The 19,235-nt window shown below is 42.7% G+C and overlaps 1 protein-coding gene and 1 pseudogene across 1 annotated transcript; both read left to right on the forward strand.

The window, feature by feature from the left end:
- The first annotated feature begins 7,680 nt into the window (after positions 1 to 7,680).
- Positions 7,681 to 16,438, forward strand: LOC147890246 (uncharacterized; annotated as a pseudogene).
- On the forward strand, positions 16,438 to 18,307 carry LOC147890247 (wall-associated receptor kinase 5-like). Its single transcript, XM_087390238.1, has 4 exons — positions 16,438 to 16,571; positions 16,683 to 16,756; positions 16,895 to 17,077; positions 17,186 to 18,307. The coding sequence occupies exons 1-4, from the start codon at positions 16,438 to 16,440 to the stop codon at positions 18,142 to 18,144; spliced, it is 1,350 nt and encodes a 449-aa protein (XP_087246364.1). The 3' UTR covers positions 18,145 to 18,307.
- Positions 18,308 to 19,235: the final 928 nt, after the last annotated feature.

Below are 19,235 nucleotides of genomic sequence, written 5' to 3' on the forward strand. Positions count from 1 at the left end.
AGTTAGCAAAAGATTTGGGATAAAACAAAATCCTCTCCATACTCATTGATGTATACTGATTGATGATTTTTTACAGGTTCACACATAGATGTCATGTGCTCTATGTCTTGGATGCTTTTGGTGGAAGGTTCAAAGATTGCTACACATAAATGAGTCCATTTCTCCATTAGTCCAAAGCCATGTAGATGATCTTCATTTGTTGAAAGCTACTTCATCATCAAAGGTTGGAAAGGGACTATGAGTGAATGAAAGAGGGAAAAAGAGACACACAAACTTTGGTACATGGGTGCAAGGCACTAGTTGTAAATGTGTAGATGTAAATCATGATCCCACCAAACCTTATAGATGGGGGTGAGATATACCTCAATTTCTTATGGCTCTCTTATTTATCTTGTGTATAAGCCTTGTTATGATGGTAATAGGTAATGTAATACTTTTCATCAATTGGTGTAATGAAGTTTGATCTTTGAATACTTTTCAAGAATCGGAGTGATCTATGAAAATTTTCAACATGAAAACATGAAGTTTGATCTGTGAATACTTTTCAACAATTGGAGTAATGGAGTTTGATCTATGAAATATTCATGTATGCATGTTCCTTGCATGTTCTTTTGCTTGATTACTAAAAAAGAGTGTTTGAATTTGTTATGAAGAATAGATATGTTTTTCACTTGCTATTGGTACATCCACATGTAGCCAGAGTTATGGAGAGAAAGTGTCCTCTTCAAGTTCAAGCTCGTCAACTGAAGATGATTTTGGAGAGAATATTGATGATGTAACTGTTAATGTTCCGTACCTTCCTTTTATAGATACATCAACATATCGTTCAAAAAAAGGATTGACCTTTGATGCAACTTTGTATAAGTTGATGTTGTCCACATTAGTATCTCAATGTTTACCCACAGTTGAAGAAATCAAGATCAATTCAAATGGAATGATTATTGACCTTAGTTACATCTCTCGGAGCTGATGAGACCATGCACATTTGCTTATCTAATCGACCTAAGATTTGCATCCCATTTATTGAGGAGTGGCCGTCAATAGTGCAATCTTTTCATATCTCAAATCAAGGCTTCCACTAGGCATTGAATGCACTATGAAGGCCATGAGTACAATGTGGTGCATAGTCTCTCGCGATGACATGGAATTTCTTCATTATTTGTTTGAGATTACATCGGTGGCTGTGGTTGTCAAATCAAGATGGCATATCGTAAATCTCAGATCTTTCATGAATCAATGTCTATTGAAGAAAATAGTATCTTGAGGAAACTAGAGAAAATATCAATTCAGTATAAGGTTCATTTGGTTACCGTTAGGGTTGCACCACAATGTACTGATTATAGATGTCATCGTGGAGTCTTGGTCAGCATGTAAAAAAATCACATTCTACCTCCTGTACTTCATGTCCCAAATGAAGTAGAAAGGTTGGATGTGTTAGATATCAATGCTCCACTCTCGTGTAACTACGCGGGAACCAGCTATCTCTACTTATAAGCCCCCCATATGAGGATAAGGCATTTGAGTAGCTCGGTTATCCGGTAGGTCCTCGTTTGGACACTAGATGGGGGCCATGTGTGGCCTGATGGTTGGACGGCTTCAGATAGAGTTGGCACACCGCCAACTAGGCTACATGCAAGTGCGGGAAGGCATCCCTTGACTGACCGCACTGAGGGTAGATGGAGCATTTCTCGGGGCAGCCCACTCTTAGGTTGCGGGGCCCGTTTAGAGCCTCAGATGATCCCGGATGGCTGTGAGCCGAACGGAGAACCGTAGGTCAGTTGCTCTGTTTTGCGCACCGGTTCTATCGTATGGTCGGTGGCCTATTTTGGGACCGACCCCCAGTCGACTATTTTGGGTGGACTGGGTCGGCCACCCAATTGAGCCTAACTGACTATGATTGGTGGCTATATAAGAGCAAGCCTGTGAAGCCCATTTCATCACTAGCTACAGCAACCCTTGTTCCGTCTCGGGGGGGTTACTCATCATATGTAACCCTATCACGTGAGTTCAACAGAAGGATATTTTCTATTTCTAAAATTTACAAAAATAAATATACATAAGGGACTATTTAAAATAGTTTTGGAAAATTTTTACAGATTTGTATAGAAAAGGGGTACATTTTATTAATGAAAAAATTTACAGATAAGGGATTTTAAATATAGGCCTTGCACGCACGTGATATAGAGAGTTTATACATAGTGACCCCCCCGAGTGTTCCGTAGCATTCAGCCTCTGTCTTCTACTGTTTCCAGCATGCCATCGAAGCTTCTTTCACAGGAGCGCATGGCGGGGAGGCAGTGCCATCTATTGTATCAGTTCTATAGTAATCAAATTTTTGATTCTCCATACTATCTTGTTTTCTCTCTTGCGTAGGAGATCCTATTATCTGTTGAGCACAGACGTATTATTTTCTTCATGGTATCAGAGCCTGGACTCTAGCAAGAAGATCTGGTAGTGTGTTTCTATTTGCGAGCAGATTGTGAGAGATGGCCCAGCCCGCAAGACTGCGAATCCCACCATTTGGCAAAAGCGGAAAGTTGGACGGCTCTAACTATCCTCTTTGGAAGTTCAAGATGAAGACCATCCTAAGCGCATATGAGCTTTGGGACACTGCTACTAGGGTGGACGTGAGGCCGGTTCCAAGACCGGATCCAGCCAATGCAGGACAACAGATAGTACCAACTGCAGATGAGATGCTCGCGTGGACAAGAAGAAATGCAGATGCGCTGTGTTCTATTGTTTGTAGTGTTAGTGATTCTGTCATGGCGTTAATTCAATATGTCACCACAGCGGAGGAGGTATGGATGGTCTTGAAAAATCAGTACGAGACCACGAATTAGATGCAGATTCAAAATCTGAAAACTCAACTCGCGAACGAGAAGTTGTCTGAGTCTGAAGCGGCAAAGAAGTTCATCACCAGGGTGAAGAATCTATGCGATCAGATGACTGCGATTGGCATCACCATCACCAGTGAGAATCTAGCACGAAGGTGCATACGGATTCTCCCACCAAAGTACGACGGTCTTGTTACAGTGCTGAATACGTAGAACAAAAATCCGTCCTTTAACTTTGAGGATTTCAGCACGATGCTTCTGGAGGAGGAGATGCATCAAAAGAAGAGGACTGGAGAAGATTCGGCTTTCTGGACTAGATCAAAGAAAGGTAAGGGTAAGGACTCTAGTAACCCATCTTCTTCTGATGATAAAAAGAGAAAGAAGAAGATCAAGTGCTTCTATTGCAACAAGACAGGGCACAAGCAGAATGATGCCGAAAGAAGATTGCAGATGAGAAGAACGGATGAGAAGAACGGAGTAAAGAAAGAGTCCAGCAACAGCACGCAGGCAGTACTACGCAGGCAGTACTTATAAAGTTGTTCGTAGCTGCAATTGAGGAGATTTGCACGGAGGCAGTTCATGTACCTGCGGATGAACCTTGGATCATTGACAGTGGTGCATCGTGCCACATGCCCAGTTGGAAGGATTGGTATACCTCTCTACAGCCGGTAGGGAATGACATCATGGTAGCAGTCGACAATGATGCAAAATGTCTAGCAAAAGGAAAAGGTACGATTGCTCTCAAGTCAGATGGAGTTGTAAAATAGTTGTCCGATGTTCTTTATGTGCCAGATATGAAGAGGAACTTGTTGTCCATTTCTGCGATCACGGATTGGGACCTCAAAGTTCAATTCGATAAGAATGGTGCATAGATCCTGGATCTTCAAGGAAAGGTTGTTGGTAAAGGTACACGGCGCAACAACATTTACGAACTCTCAGCTTTTAGTGCTCGAGCAGATGTGAAGAACACTAAGCTGTGGCATGAGAGGTTTGGTCATCTAAACTTTAGTTCTTTGAAGGAGATGCATAAATGTAAAATGATTGCAGACCTACCAGAAATTTCAGATCTGCCCGATGTATGTGAAGCTTGCATGATGGGCAAGCAACATCGGTAGCCCTTTCCTAAAGAGGCCAGTAGGGCAAAGGCTCCTCTAGAGCTCGTTCACACGAGCCTCTACGGAAAGATGGAGACAGAAGCTTTGGGTGGTTCCTTCTACTTCATGATGCTGATCGACGACTACAGTAGAAGGATATGGATATACTTCCTGAAGACGAAAGATGAGGCTTTCAGTAGGTTCAAGGAATGACGTGTAATGGTTAAGAAAGAATCGGGGAGGAAGGTGAAGAAGCTGAGATCAGACAAAGGTGGAGAGTTCACATGGACTGAATTCGAAAGTTACTGCAAAAGTCACAGAATCAAGAGGCAGAAACCCCCGCCACATACATCACAGCAAAATGGAGTAGCAGAATGCAAGATGCGCCTCATCTACGAAATGGGCCAGAGTGTGATGAAAGGGAAAGATTTGCCAAAGACTTTCTGGGCTGAAGCATGTAACACTGCAGTTTACATCCTCAATCGTAGCTACACGAAGGCTGTGAACAGGATGACTCCACTGCAAGCCTTTTCTGGTAAGAAACCTTCAACTACATATTTTAGAGTTTTTGGATTTGACTATTTTGTGCATGTCCCTGATGCTACCAGGACCAAATGGGAACCGAAGAGCCGGAAGTGTATTTTCTTGGGCTACAATGAAGAGGCAAAGGGTTACCGTCTCTATAACCCTGTTACCAAGAAGGTAATTGTAAGTCGCGATGTGGTCTTCTCAAATCAGCCGCATCAATTGGAGGAGGGTGCTTCCTTCCTAGACAACCAGGACCAGGTTATCCATCTAGTACCACCACCAATAGCAGACCGAACTCCCCCAATGGTGCTTGGGAGGATTCAAGACAAAGAAGATGAAGAAGAGCCTACAAAACCACAATGGCAATGGCCATTCCCGAAGTGGGTAAAGCAACTTTTGGACGGCAAAGAACCTCCAGCCATTGAGGAGGAAGCATCCGAACACCGCCGGTCCAAGAGATTAGAGGAACAAAGAAGGGCGCAGGAGCACTTGGTCAACTATGCTTTGATGACATAAGTGATCTGTGCTGATGAACCCAAGTGTCTTGAAGAGGCAGAAGGCGATGATAGGTGGATGGAGGCTATGCAGTCAGAGTATGGCTCCTTAATGAAGAACAACACTTGGGACCTTATAGATCGACCACCAAAACACAAGGTAATCGGAACCAAGTGGGTGTACAAGACCAAGTACAAGTCTGATGGCACGTTGGATAAGTACAAGGCTCGGCTCATGGCAAAAGGATTTGCACAGGTACATGGTTTTGATTATCAAGATAGTTTTTCTCCCACAGCTCGACTAACTACAATTCGCAGTGTTTTGGCTTTAGCTGCCCAAGGAAGTTGGCCCGTGTTTCAGATGGATGTGAAATCCGCCTTTCTGAATGGAGATCTCAAGGAGGAGGTATACGTGGAACAACCACAAGGTTTTGAGATCCCCGGTTCAGAAGGTAAAGTCTACAAACTGAAGAAGGCACTTTACGGGCTGAAACAGGCCCCACGAGCATGGTACCAGTGAATTGATGCCTACTTTCTGCAAAATGGGTTCAGGAGGAGCCCATTTGATGCAAATTTGTATATCTTCAGAGAAGGAGGCAGGTGTATGATCGTGGTCCTTTATGTGGACGACCTTGTCATAACAGGGAACCATGAAGAGAAGATCTCGCAGACGAAGCATTTGCTAGGAAGAGAGTTTGAAATGAAAGACCTCGGACTGATGCATTTCTGTTTGGGGATTGAAGTTTGGTAGGAGCCAAAACAGATCTTCATTTCATAGTTGAAGTATGCTGGAGAGATACTGAAGGCATTTGGCATGGCTGAGTGCAAGACAGTTGGTACCCCTATGGAGTTTGACGTGAAGCTCTCAAGCAAGGATTCATCACCACTGGTGGACGAAGCACAGTACAAAAGACTTGTGGGCAGCTTGATTTACCTGTGCAACACACGGTCGGACATCAGCTTTGCGACTGGTGTACTTAGCAGGTTTTCCAATAAGCCCCGGGAGAACCATTGGAGGGTAGGGATGTGGGTGCTAAAATACATCAAAGGCACACTTGATTATGGCATCACCTATAACAAGGGCAACATCTTGACTGGATTCTGTGACTCGGATTGGGCAGGAGATGTGGACAGCAAGAGATCAGTGACAGGGTATTGTTTCTCACTTGGATCTGGAGTTGTGTCATGGGTCAGCAAGAAGCAACCCACAGTTGCTCTTTCTTCTACCGAGGCCGAGTACAAATCTGCATGCTTTGCTTCTTGCGAGGCAGTGTGGTTGAGGAGGATTTTGGGGGACATGGGTGCAGTGCAGAACAAGCCTACGTAGTTATCATGTGACAATTAGAGTTGCATGGCGATTGCAAAGAACCCGGTGTTCCACGCTCGCACAAAACACATTGAGATTCAATATCACTTTGTATGCGAGCTGATCATGGATGGAGAGGTCGACTTAGTGTACTGTCCGACTGTACTGTCCGACTACAGAGAATGCTACGGACATCTTCACGAAGGCTCTTGGAAGAGACTTGCTGGAGAGGCATCTTCGTCGACTTGGCATTGGGTCGAAAAAGTAAGTTCACTTGTGGCTGGACACTGAGGGGGGGTGTTAGATATCAATGCTCCACTCGTGTAACTACGCGGGAACCAGCTAACTCTACTTGTAAGCCCCCCATATGAGGAGAAGGCATTTGAGTAGCTCGGTTATCCGGTAGGTCCTGGTTTGGACACCAGATGGGGGCCATGTGTGGCCTGATGGCTGGACGGCTTCAGATAGAGTTGGCACACCGCTAACTAGGCTACATGCAAGTGCGGGAAGGCATCCCTTGACTAACCGCACTGAGGGTAGACGGAGCATTTCTCGGGGCAGCCCACTCTCGGGTTGCGGGGCCCGTTTGGAGCCTCAGATGATCCCGGATGGCTGTGGGCAGAACCGGTTCTATCGTATGGTCGATGGCCTATTTCGGGGCCGACCCCCAGTCGACTATTTTGGGCAGACTGGGTCGGCCACCCAATTGAGCCTAATCGACTACGACTGATGGCTATATAAGAGCAAGCCCATGAAGCCCATTTCATCATTGGCTACAACAACCCTTATTCCTTAGCATTCAGCCTCCGTCTTCTACTATTTCCAGCATGCCATCGAAGCTTCTTTCATAGGAGCGCACCGTTGGGAGGCAGCGCCATCTATTGTATCACCTCTATAGTAATCAAATTTTGGATTCTCCATACTATCTTGTTTTCTCTCTCTTGTGTATGAGATCTTATTATCTGTTGAGCACAGACATTGTATTATTTTCTTATAGGATGTCCATTCCTTGTTCGTGTATATTGTACAAAGGGAAATATGTGTGACATTAAGATGTCCAACCACCATAAAGGACATGTGTTAGGAAGTCAATTAGATTTATATCATCTTCCAGTACATTCATCGGTCATTACATGTTGCATAGCAGACTCATACGATGTTGGAAGTGCACAACATGTTAGTAAAATGTCAAACTCAAAGGAGAGTCTACTCAAAGATCACGTGTCCATTTTTCAAACAACAACTTTTAGACTTTTCATGATATACGTAAGGAGATTAGTAGGCTCTCTTGCAATCTATGAGTTGGAGGTAAATTCATTTCACTTAATATATTTCATGATTGTCTTTTGGTGCTATTACAATAATGTTAGATCATATATTGATTCTAATATTTTGTTTATTCTTTATTTTCATGGACAGCAACCATGAACATGTCTGATTGGGATGCTATGACATTGGAAGAAAAGAAATTACTTCAACAAAGCAAGGTAGTATGAAAGATACTAATCCTTATCTAGAGCAATGCATGTTGTGAGTATAAATAATAAATTTGACCTCTTTTCATAATGTGGTTTTAGGTGATTTTCCACCAACCCTGCAATCCCATTGCTCAAGATCCAAGGCAAAGACCATTTATTTTGGTATTGCAAGATGACTTTATGCTTGAGGTATCATGAAGATTCTCTACTGATCAGGCTTGGGTTGTGGATAGCACCTTTAAAACCAATAAGTATGGGTTGCCATTATATGCGGCTATTGTACCAAATATAAAAGGTAATGGTATTCCCATATGTTTCATGTTATGTAGCAAAGATCCTAGACAACAACATGAAAATATTGCCTTGGAGACAATATTCACCATATTGTTTTCTAGACTTGGCTCTATCAGGCCACGAGCCATAGTTATAGATAAGTCTAAGGTGGAGTTCAATGCAATATATAAGGTTGTCAAGAATGATCCCTTTTGTCAGGATACAAACCATACAAGGAAATCCCGTTGCCATATTTTACTATGTTGGTTTCATGTGAAAAAGGCATGGGTGGAATTAAGGATGAACTATATGCAGCCATGTGTGGAATGATGTATGCTCCCACCCTTGAGGAATTCAATACTCGGTATGAAGCACTATTAGAGGCATTCTCTGGATATCCAAGTGTGGGTCCCTATGTTACAAATGGTTGGTGTGGACCAGATTACAAGATGTAGAGCCATTATGGTAGGTTATTTCCACATGGAGGCACGGAGACAACCAATATTGTGGAGAGATAATAGGAAACTAGGAAACTCCAGCTCAGATCTCAAGAACTTGATCGAAACCCTATCACGTGAGTTCAACCGAAGGATATTTTTAATTTCTAAAATTTACAAAATTTAACTTACATAAGGGATTATTTAAAATCATTCCAGGAAAAAATTACAGATTTGTATAGAAAAAGGATACATTTTATTAATGAAAAATCTACAGATAAGGGATTTTACAAATAAGCCTTGAACGCACATGATATAGAGAGTTTTTACATAGTGACCCCCCGAGATGATATCATCGACTTGGTGCACGATTGGTCGATGATATCATCGACCAAGAACGTTCTCGATCGATGATATCATCGACCAAACGTGTGCCAGGTCGATGATATCATCGACCTAGCATGTGGGTGCATACTAATTGTCTCTCTGGGCTTTTTAAAAATATCAGCAGAAGGTACCCATGTTTGCACCCATTTTTTGGGTTTTAGGGACTTCAAAGCTCATTTCTGATGTCAAAAGTACCAAAATATGTATTTACAAAAAGTTTAAAATTTTTCCCAAATAATTTAGAGCTTTCAAAGGTTTTGGCTCACTTGGTCAATGATATCATCAACCAAGCATATAGCTTGGTTGCATAAAGCAATCAAGGTAGAGCTTGGTACATGATATCATTGACTAAGCAATTGGGTTAGATATTTTGGTATATGCATTTCAATTGAGACAAGTAGGGCAATTGCCAAAGGAGACACAATACATAACATTATCCTGACAGAGCCCACAAAGCTTTAGCTCTAGTGCATTTGAAGGTATAGGATCCAAGGATGAGTACTATTCTTTGTAGAATCAATGGCATGTATATTTGTGAAGCAATGTAATTTCTAGCATGTTATACTTTTGAAATATGTCATGCCATGGCCCTTTTATTTGCATTGAATGCATAGGTCCATATTGTAATGGTTTTGAGACATTATTGTATTTTATGTGGATTTTGTATTCTAAGTAAAAGTTTTCATGCCTATTTTTTGAAATACCGTTGTCGATTTTTTTTCAAAAAAGATGGTTTGTATGTCTTTTGTTAGAACACATTGTCCAAAATGGCCATCGTTTTTAAAAATATGTAAAATTCACATAAAAAGAAGGAAATCTTTGAAAGATTTCCCTAGAGTTCTCATTTTGAGGTTACAGTTCTTGAAATAGATGTTACAATGTTACAGGGGCATGTTTGGGAGCTCAACCCACACAGGGGTAATGGTGAACCTAGGTCGATCAGGATTGAAGTTCTACTTCCACTTCTCTAAGTAGAGAGGTTGGTGTCTGATAGTCCATAGAGCACAACTGAGAGCCTTGAAGGCCATGCTAGGAGACTCAAAGAGGAAGACAAAGAAGCCTTTCCTTAGAAACCTCACATTGGTAATGTTGATGCCTTGCCTTACCCAGTTTGTGCTCATCCAACTTTCAATGAAAGCTAAAGGAGGTCTGGGCCCTAGAAGAAAGCCTATCAGAGCATGAGTGCTAATCCAATCTACAGACTCAGATAGAAGATCTTAATTGATAAAGGCGGCAATTTGCTTACCTCTTGGAGGTTTTTGGCTCTCACTAGTAGACTCTCTCTCTTCAGTAGGGGTGGCTTGGGTCCTGTGGGTCTTTCTTCTCTTCCTCACCATGAAGGTTCTTCTCATTTCCTTCATGTTCTCTTCCATGCCCCCTATCATCCCCGCTTTGGGGGTCTCTTTGATTTGTGCTTGGAACACCTCTAGAGGCACTGGTTCCTTCTTTACATCCTTCTCCATCTCGCTGGCTCTTCCCTTTCCACTTTAGATGAGTGACCCCCCCAAGGATATCATCGATCGAGAGTCAGGTGCATGCTTTCCCATTTGCGATTTTCAAAAAATCATTAGAAGGTATCCACGTTTGTAGTCGTTTTCAGGGTTTTGGGGCCTTCCGAATCATTTATAATGTCAAAAGTACCAAAATATAAATATACAAAAAATTTACCCTTTTTCTCAAATAATTTAAAGGTTTTGGCTCACTCGAATAAAACTTTTCCATTCTTTCTTTATGTGATTTAAAAAGTGGGTGAAAAATCTCGTTTGGACAATAATGAGTAGAAAATGCTCTTAGGTGCAACAAGTTAAGATAATAAAAGTTATTTTTTGATAAAAATACAAAGGGTACAGGAAGGAAAAATCTTTAATACTTTGAGAATATAGAAAATCGAAAGATATTTTGCGATATAGTGGAGGCCCTTTTTAATTTATAGACATGATGCTTGAAAAATATATGAATTCTGTAAGTTTTTAGTTTTTGACTGCGTAAAATATAGATTTTTTTTAAAAAGTAATAAATTTAATGAATTTTTTAGGGAATCTTAAAACGGGTACTAATGTTACGTACCTGAAATAGATGTTACACTATTCTCTCTCTCTGCAACCAAATTGCCTCCCTTTGCAGTGGGTTGGGAGAGATAGTGGGTGTTTAGAAAGGAAATTTTATTAATCCTCAAGCTAACCCTCACGTTTGTATCAAAATGGACATTGTTGAGGATCTGCCCAGCACCTTGGTAATGGTGAATAGGAATGGTAGTGTGTATAGAGATTAGCCCCTTCTCTATAAAAATCTCCTACTTCCTCTTTGGAGTGGCAAGTCATGCAGTTAAAAACAGCCCACAAAGGAGAGCAAAGACAAACCCAAGGATCCTCCTGCACCTAACAACAACAAACAAACTGAAAGATGGTTGCCCAATGTCCTAGCTACTCTCGAAAAAGTCCTTCTTCAGAAGGAAGGCCTTGCCAAAACCATACCCTCTCTTGACAAAGGAAAATGGAAGCTAGATGACTCTCTAGCACTGAACAATACATTTGATGCCCTGGCAGAGAGTGAGACTGAAGAATGGATTTTAAAAAATTAGAATATGGATTTGGATTCTCTAATAGAGACAAGCTGGTCAAAAGATTTTGAAGAGGACATCAATAGAGAGGATGAGATAACCTCTTCCAAGATCAGTGAGGGAGACTTAGAAGATGATAAAGACATGGTCACAACCATGGAAAATGATACTGTGGTTCAAGGAAAGACTTTTACTCAAGTGCAAAGCAAGAGAAAGCTCTCTCAAGGAAAAAGTGCTTCCGCCCAGGTCAACAACCCCAATCCTAGAACCACAAAGGGAATAAAAAAGAATGTGAAGTAAACCAATAGCCATGCTCCCTCAATGTCGAAGGACTCACTGACCATGCAAAGGAGAAGAGTTAGCTTATTGGCTGAGAATAAGCATGAGGAGGGAAAGGGTGAAGTGGCAATTGGGATACTCTCTTATTCCCATGGGATCCTAGGGGTTGAACTAGATACACTGAACATATGGATTATGCTCAAATGCTCTCTACAGGGTCACTCTTTCACTATCATTTCATTGTATGCCCCTAATATATAGTATACAAGACAAAAAGATCAGCTGGGAATCACTACTACTTCCAGGCAACAAATGTTTTGTGGTGGGGGATCTTAACATGGTGGAAAACTCCACTAATAGATGGATGGGTAAAGGAACAATAATTAGAGGCAGTGAACTGATTCTTTGGGAGAATCTGAAAGAAGACCTAAGCCTTGTGGACATGGGGATGAAAGGTACTTTCACTTGGTCCAATAGCCAAGCTGGAGCTAACAGAAGAGAGGCTAGATTGGATAGGATATATGTTTCTCAAGAACTAGTAAGGTAGACTAGCTCTCTTCAGACTCAGGTCTTCTGTTCTCTTTTTCTATTTGATCACATGCCAATCCTTCTCAAATGTGATTTTGGCCCAGGACAAAAAACCACCTCCTGCTTTAAGGCTAATCCTAAATTCTTTGACCTTAAAAGTGTCCAAGAAGGGGCTAAAACAATTTGGTTGATGGCATCTATCTCAGCTAGTGACTCCTGGTGTATAGCTATTGAATAGACCTAAAGTTTGCTAAAAAAAGCAAGAAAAGCTAGAGCCAAAATAAGGGCTAAGAGAATGAACAGGATTCAGGACATGATTGTTTCCTTGGATAACTTAGCTAGACAAGGGGATCCACATGCCCAGGCAGACTTGGTTGTGAAAAGAAATGAACTCCAAATTCAAGAACAGATTCTACTTAATGATTCCAAAATATACGTCAAGGATTGGTGGGCTGGTAAGGCTAAGAGATCTACCAAAGAATACTTCAAGCTTATCAGAAAAAAAATATCTAATGAAGAGATTCCCCTTCTTAGAAAAGCTGACAACTCTCTTGCTTCAACTACTGAGGAGAATATTGATATCATTCATCTCCACTTTTAGAGCTTGCTCTCCTCCACTATACAAGTAGATACTAAAGTGACCAAGGCCAAGGAACTATGCAATGATGCTAGAAAGAACACTGTACTCAGTTTTGATAATAAATACCTTGAAAAAACTCTGTTTATTGATGAACTCTTTAAGGCTATCAAGGTAATGGCAGATGGCAAAACACCAAGAGAAGATGGATTGCCAATTGAATTCTACAAAAAAATTTGGTCCACTGTTGGTCCTTATCTCCTATTGTTATGGCAAGAGAGTGTCAATAATGGGAATCGGCCTAATCATATTAATGGGGGAATGATCAAATTAATTCCTAAGGAGGGGGAAAAGGAAGAGCTAAGAAACTGGAGCCCACTCACTATGCTTAGCTGCAGCTATAAGATCTTTGCTAAAGCCCTTTCTCTAAGAGTAAAGAATAGAATGGCCAAGTGGATACTTCTAGAATAGAAAGACTTCATAAAGGGCAAACATCTTCTTGAAGCCATCATCAATATCTGAGAGGGATGTGAGTATGGCAAGGAAACAAGGCAGGACATATGTTTTCTGAAAGTTTGAAGCATATGATGGACTTGAGTGGGACTTCATCATCCATACTGTGGTTGATATGGGCCTTGGCCCTCTATTCATCTCTTATATCAAACTGCTTCTCACCAATCCAGCTTCAGCCAAGATTTGTGTTAATGGTGTCATGAGTCAACCCTTTGTCCTTAAAAGATCCATAAGATAGGGTTTCTCTATTACTCCTTTACTTTTTGCAATTGTTGTAGACTCAAGAGGGTGGCTACTTCAACATCAAAGTCAAGAAGGAAATGTGAAAGGCATTGAGCTACCCTCTAGCAAGGATCTTATCTGCCAACAATTTGCTGATGACACAAATTTAACCCTCAGGAATGAGACTCAAGCTATAAAAAGGCTAGGGAGTCCTTAGAGATCTTTTGTAAAGCTTCTGGATCCAAAATCAACCACTCCAAAACTGGATATGCAACTCTCAAAGGGGATGAGCAGGCTTTCTTGGAAGAGATGGGTTGCCAGAGAATCAAACATAGTCTTCAAATTATTGGGTATCCCCATGGCGTTTGACATTCACCTCAAACAGCGATGGGACTGGTTCTTGAACATGTTTCAAAGTAAGATTGAGAAATGGAGAGGGTTCCAGGGCAACCCGTCTAGCTAGAAGGAGAATGGTTCTCAACCACTACATATACCCAATTGTCATTTTCTACCTCACTTGGTCCCCTTCTAGAACTAGAATTGACAGGTTTATTAGAATTTGCAAATCCTTTCTTTGGGGGCAAGATAGCCAAGGTCAGGTGGGAGTTTTGGATCAAACCCAAGCAGGAAGGAGGCTTAGGTGTGATAGATATAGAGAAGGCTTCTCTGAAACTATCCTCGACTTGGATAATTAAAGCAATCCTCCATCCTCTTGAGGATGGAGTCCAAATCCTTCTAAGGAATGTCAACTCCCTAAGACCTCTGAGAGCTCCCAAGTGGAAAAAGTACCCTATGGTGTCAGCTATTTGTAACCCTAAACCCTGTAAAGCTAAAGGCAGTCAACTTTGGCTCTCACTATGACCAGCCTTTGAAGGAATTAAAGGCCAAATTGTCTTCTCTGGAAAAGGAGCTTTTAGGACATTAGACTCAATCTGGGTCTCTGTTATCTTCAAGGAGGCTGTTGTCTCTGATGAAGACTTTGATAAGGCTGCTGTACTCTTCAAAAAAGGACTGCAATGCTGGGGTCAACTTTGGAACAGAGATGAGCTAAGATGGAAAACCTGAATTGAGATTAGGAGGGAGTTCAGTTTCAACAACTAATGCTAGACACTAGTCTTTTGAATAGAGTTCACCTCTGGGAGGGAAATCAGCAATTGAAAGGTGGATTATTCTTAGTTTATAGTAAAGAGTTCAGTTGGGTTGAGAGTACTTCTTTCTTCCCTATCCCCACTCCAACCAGGGACATAGGTGATCTCTGCATTATCCTTAATACTAGGTGGAAACTGCAGAACTTTAGAAGCAAATGGAAATTCAAATTCTACTCCATTTGGTCAAGCACAATCCCTGACAAATTGTCTGCCTTGCTTTGCCTAATAATGCATAAAGCTATGTGGACTAACAATAGAGGACTAAAAATTGGAAAGGGAAATGGCAAATGCATGAGGTGCCCCTTTATAAATGAAGATATTTTCCATCTCTTTGTTGCATATCCTGTTGCTAGAAAGGTGTGGAAAATAGTATAATTTGAAATAGGGGAGTCAATAAATTGGAAGGCCATACTACTAGGAGACTCTTCAAGGATAAAACATGAGATGTGGACACCTATCAGAGCACATGCATTGTGGTTTATTTGGATAACCAGAAACAATTCTCAGTTTAATCAAATCGAGTGTTGCACAGGACCAAAGGAAAATTACAAAAATGATAAACCACTTCAAAATTGATGCTACCCTCTTTAATGTTGACCTGCAAGACCATGTTCAAAGCTTGTTTGGGATGGACAACACTACGCCTTTTGAAATCCCTCCTAAGTTTACTGGTTTTCTTAAACAGGTTCCCCCTCCAACTGTAAAAAAGGAACCAATGTCACCCAGTGCAGCCTAGGCTGCTACCACAGATGACTCTGACAGCTATGGTGATTCAGAGGACTTTAACTACTCTGATTACTTTAATGATGATGGCACAGATGATACAAATGATTCATATGTACCCTATAAGACCTTGTGCCAATCATGTGACTTGAGGCCACTAAGATTATTTTCCTTTGCAATGCATGTTTCCCGTGGGTATCCAACGAACAAATGCAATGTCCACCTTGACCCTTGCCTCCTCTCCCTTGGAAAGGATCAATGGTGCCTTCCAAAGCACAATTGTTGGAAGACTCTTGCGTTCTTCAACCATCCTCTTTGGTTGTAGAACCACGCTCTTGGGGTCTACCCGGACTCTCTTAGGGCCACAAGTGAGGCATCTCGTAAGAGTCTTCTCGCACTCCCTCGTGTCTTTCCATTCGCCATGGCTTCGTCTCATCCTATCCATCTCATAAGAGTCTTCTCGCACTTCCCTTGTGTCTTTTCATTCGCCATGGCTTCGCCCCTTCGTACACGTTTCTACTCTCGGCCGTTGATTCTCCGTCGTTGAGCTCCATTGTGGTTGTCCACCCTGCTGCTCTTCCTTCCCCACGCTTCTTCGCAGCCTTCTAACCAGCAGTGTGATAATGTTACCTTCGGCTACCCTTTCAGTGCAAGTCCTGCCTGCCCCGCTTTCTCCACCCATTTTGAGTTACTATGCAAGTCTGGTGCAGGCGTCGCGGGCGATATACTGTACTTGAATACAACCGTAAGCGGGAGTAACTTTCCAGTTCTCCACATATCCAGTGATAGCGTGATCGTTAATATCACAGACGCAAGATCCATCTTACCTGATAACTGCGTAGCATCCAACTCTTCAGGGAATTTTACAACTCTAGCACTCCCTGACTATCCTGGTCCATTTCTTCTATCTGGCGACAACAAATTCGGAAGCTTCAATTGTACTCTTGGTCTGCTCCTTACACTGGATACAGGTTCTCTTGCGCACTATGCCGTAGAAGGACGCGATACAGTCTGTCCGGGAAACAATTCCAACCCGGAATGTGGAAATAGGACCTGATGTGTTACCTCTTTTCCGTCGGACATTCGGACAACCTTTTATCAAGTGGCAACCTTCAGAGACTTGAACGGCACCTGTGCAGGCTTCTGCACGCCATTTTACAAGAACTACACAGACTTCGAAAGTCTGTTCGGTTTGAAGCTCGAATGGGCATTGCCCTCTAAGGGGAACGACCCAGAGTCTATCAAAAAAGAAGCTAACTATGCTTGCAGCCAATACTCCAATATTACCCTTGTATCGGCAGTTCCCGGATACCGGTGCGATTGCTTGGTCGGGTTTCAGGGAGACGGATACTCGCAGGGAAGAGGCTGTACACAGGTAAAATCCAGGAATCCTAGTTTACACCTGTGAGTTCCATAATTAAAATCGAGAGTCCAGGAATGCGTTGATATCATGTTTATGCTAAATTTGGACGATGTAAGGAGCCTGTCGTTGATAAACTGTAATTTGACACAGATATCGACGAGTGTGAAAATTCGACTCTGAACGACTGCATCGTAGGTCGCACAATTTGTGAAAATTCAATCGGCAACTATCGATGCCGTTGCAAATCGCGTTTATTTGTGGGTGATGGAACTAGAAACGGAACGGGCTGCCGGCTTTCGCCCGCCGTGAGGAAAGCTGTGGGCATCAGCGGTGGTAAGAAGACCTCTGTTTCTGACGTATCTATCGAGCACGCCAAAGCTAGGGTGTTTTACCGTAAAAGAATTATGTGGGGAAATTTCAAAAGAGTGGATTTTTTATCAGGTCTCGTCGGCTGTATCGTTTTTGTCTTGGTTGTTATCTTCATCGCCCTATACTGGAGAAGGCGGCGACGACGCAAGTACTTTCTCTTAAACGGGGGTTTGCAGCTGGAGGCGTACATCGCCGGGAGCGCAGGAAGACAGACCACCAGGCTTTTCACCATCGAGGAGCTCCAATTGGCGACCCAAAACTTCTCGGAGCAGTGCAAGGTCCGGACGGGCGGCTTCGGCACAGTATTCAAGGCCACGTTGAGGGATGGGAGGATCGTTGCCGTGAAGAGGGCAAACCGTTCTGGAGACGAGAGAGACAGGCAGCAATTTCTGAACGAGGTAGCCATTCTGACGCAGATCAATCACAGGCATATAGTGCGGCTACTGGGGTGCTGTTTGGAGACGGAAACGCCGCTGCTGGTGTACGAGTTCGTGTCGAACGGCACGCTCTCGGAGCACCTACAGGGAGGGAAGCCAGAGAAGCAATATATGGGGTGGAGGAGGAGGCTACAGGTAGCGATTCAGACAGCGGAAGCGCTGGCATATTTGCATGGGGCGGCGTCACCGCCCATATTGCACAGGGATGTGAAGACGGCGAATATATTGCTGGACGGGAATTTGGAGGTGATGGTGGCGGATTTTGGGGTGTCGAAGCTGGTGCCGGAAGGGGAGAAGCAGGTATCGACAGCAGTACAAGGAACGATAGGATACTTGGATCCGGAGTACTTCCAGACGCTGCAGTTGACCGACAAGAGCGACGTATACAGCATGGGGGTGGTGCTCATCGAGCTGATCACGGGGCTCAAGCCGGTTGACAACCACGATCGGGAGGCTCAGTTCGCTAATCTGGCGCTCCTCTTCATCGAGAGGATGAGAGAGGGCAGGTCCCAGAGCTCATCGACCTCCGCCTCGTGGCCGAGGCCGAAGAGACGGCGGCAGAGGCGGCGCTCACAGCCTCTGTCATGCGTCTAGGCAGACTCGCTCCGTCGGTGCTTGGCCCTTCGAGGAGCGGAGCGTCCCTCAATGGGCGAGGTGGCCGAGGATCTCCGTCGCATCGAACGCGACTTGCCAGGTTTGGATGCATCTGAGGAGGCAGCGCCGTTGCTTGCCGCTGCCAAATGCTACTCACAAAACGGCAATGCAATGTCGAAGTCTACTTTCTACGTACAATCGTCGCCCTCATCCTCTTCCGTCACCACCATGTCCTTCACCTTAGCACCTTAGCGTCTTTGCTACCCGGTTGTGCATCTCCCCGCTAAAGATCACCCCTTGTAGTAGAATGTATATTATAGAACCCTATGCAAATGTAAAGGAGTAAATTCTCTACACATGGCTTGGGCTAAGCACTTGAGAAGCTATCAAAATGACATGATTTGAGTGTTAGTCCACATGAGTTACTCATCTTTGAATGGCCCTAGCCACACTAAATTGTTTATTTTACTACCTTACTATTCACCTTATGGAAATGTGAAGTAGATTCTACATGTATGGCTTTAACTAAGAATGATCACACTTTTCCCTAGACTCATTCTCAATTGTTCTCAATTGTACATTGGTAATGGAAATATGGTTTCTTTCTACTATCATCATGAAGAACTCTCCTACTCATGCTTGTACTTGGTTTTCTTGTGCACACTCTGTGCTTTGTGTCCATCTTTTGAGTGTAGCCTGTTTCTACCTTAAGTAGTGTATGCCCCCTAATTCTTAGGGGGGGTAAGACATACATCGAAGTCTTGCTTAGATACTCAAAGAAATGGTGGTTTACACAACAAGGTTCTCGAATTCACTTACACTAAGGGCTTAATTTGTTGCTTCTTCAAACCTCCTCTTTATTTATTTATATATAGATTGGAATCCTCTACAAGGATTTTCAAGGGATTTAAACCATTTGATTCACAATAATCAATTTCTAAAATTAAAAATCGTTGTACAAAATTGCTCAATCAAGAGTATTTTTAGTTGATGTTTGGTGGATTAAGCTTATCAAACCTTGTTTTCTTTACTACCATGTGTTAGATATTACTTTTATCTGGCATTACCATGCAAAAAAGCTGAGATATGAA

The sequence above is a fragment of the Dipteris shenzhenensis genome, chromosome 19, assembly GCF_047967505.1.
Source record: "Dipteris shenzhenensis isolate YYH24624 ecotype China chromosome 19, Dip_SZ_1.0, whole genome shotgun sequence".
In the NCBI taxonomy this organism is placed as follows: domain Eukaryota; kingdom Viridiplantae; phylum Streptophyta; class Polypodiopsida; order Gleicheniales; family Dipteridaceae; genus Dipteris; species Dipteris shenzhenensis.

Bases quoted from the DNA above. Each gene is read 5' to 3' on its own strand.
- LOC147890247 (XM_087390238.1), top strand. From the start codon at position 16,438: ATGTGTTACCTCTTTTCCGTCGGACATTCGGACAACCTTTTATCAAGT. The intron at 16,572-16,682 runs GTTTGAAGCTCG...TTGTATCGGCAG, and splicing joins AGACTTCGAAAGTCTGTTCG to TTCCCGGATACCGGTGCGAT. The intron at 17,078-17,185 runs GTAAGAAGACCT...ATTTTTTATCAG, and splicing joins AGCTGTGGGCATCAGCGGTG to GTCTCGTCGGCTGTATCGTT.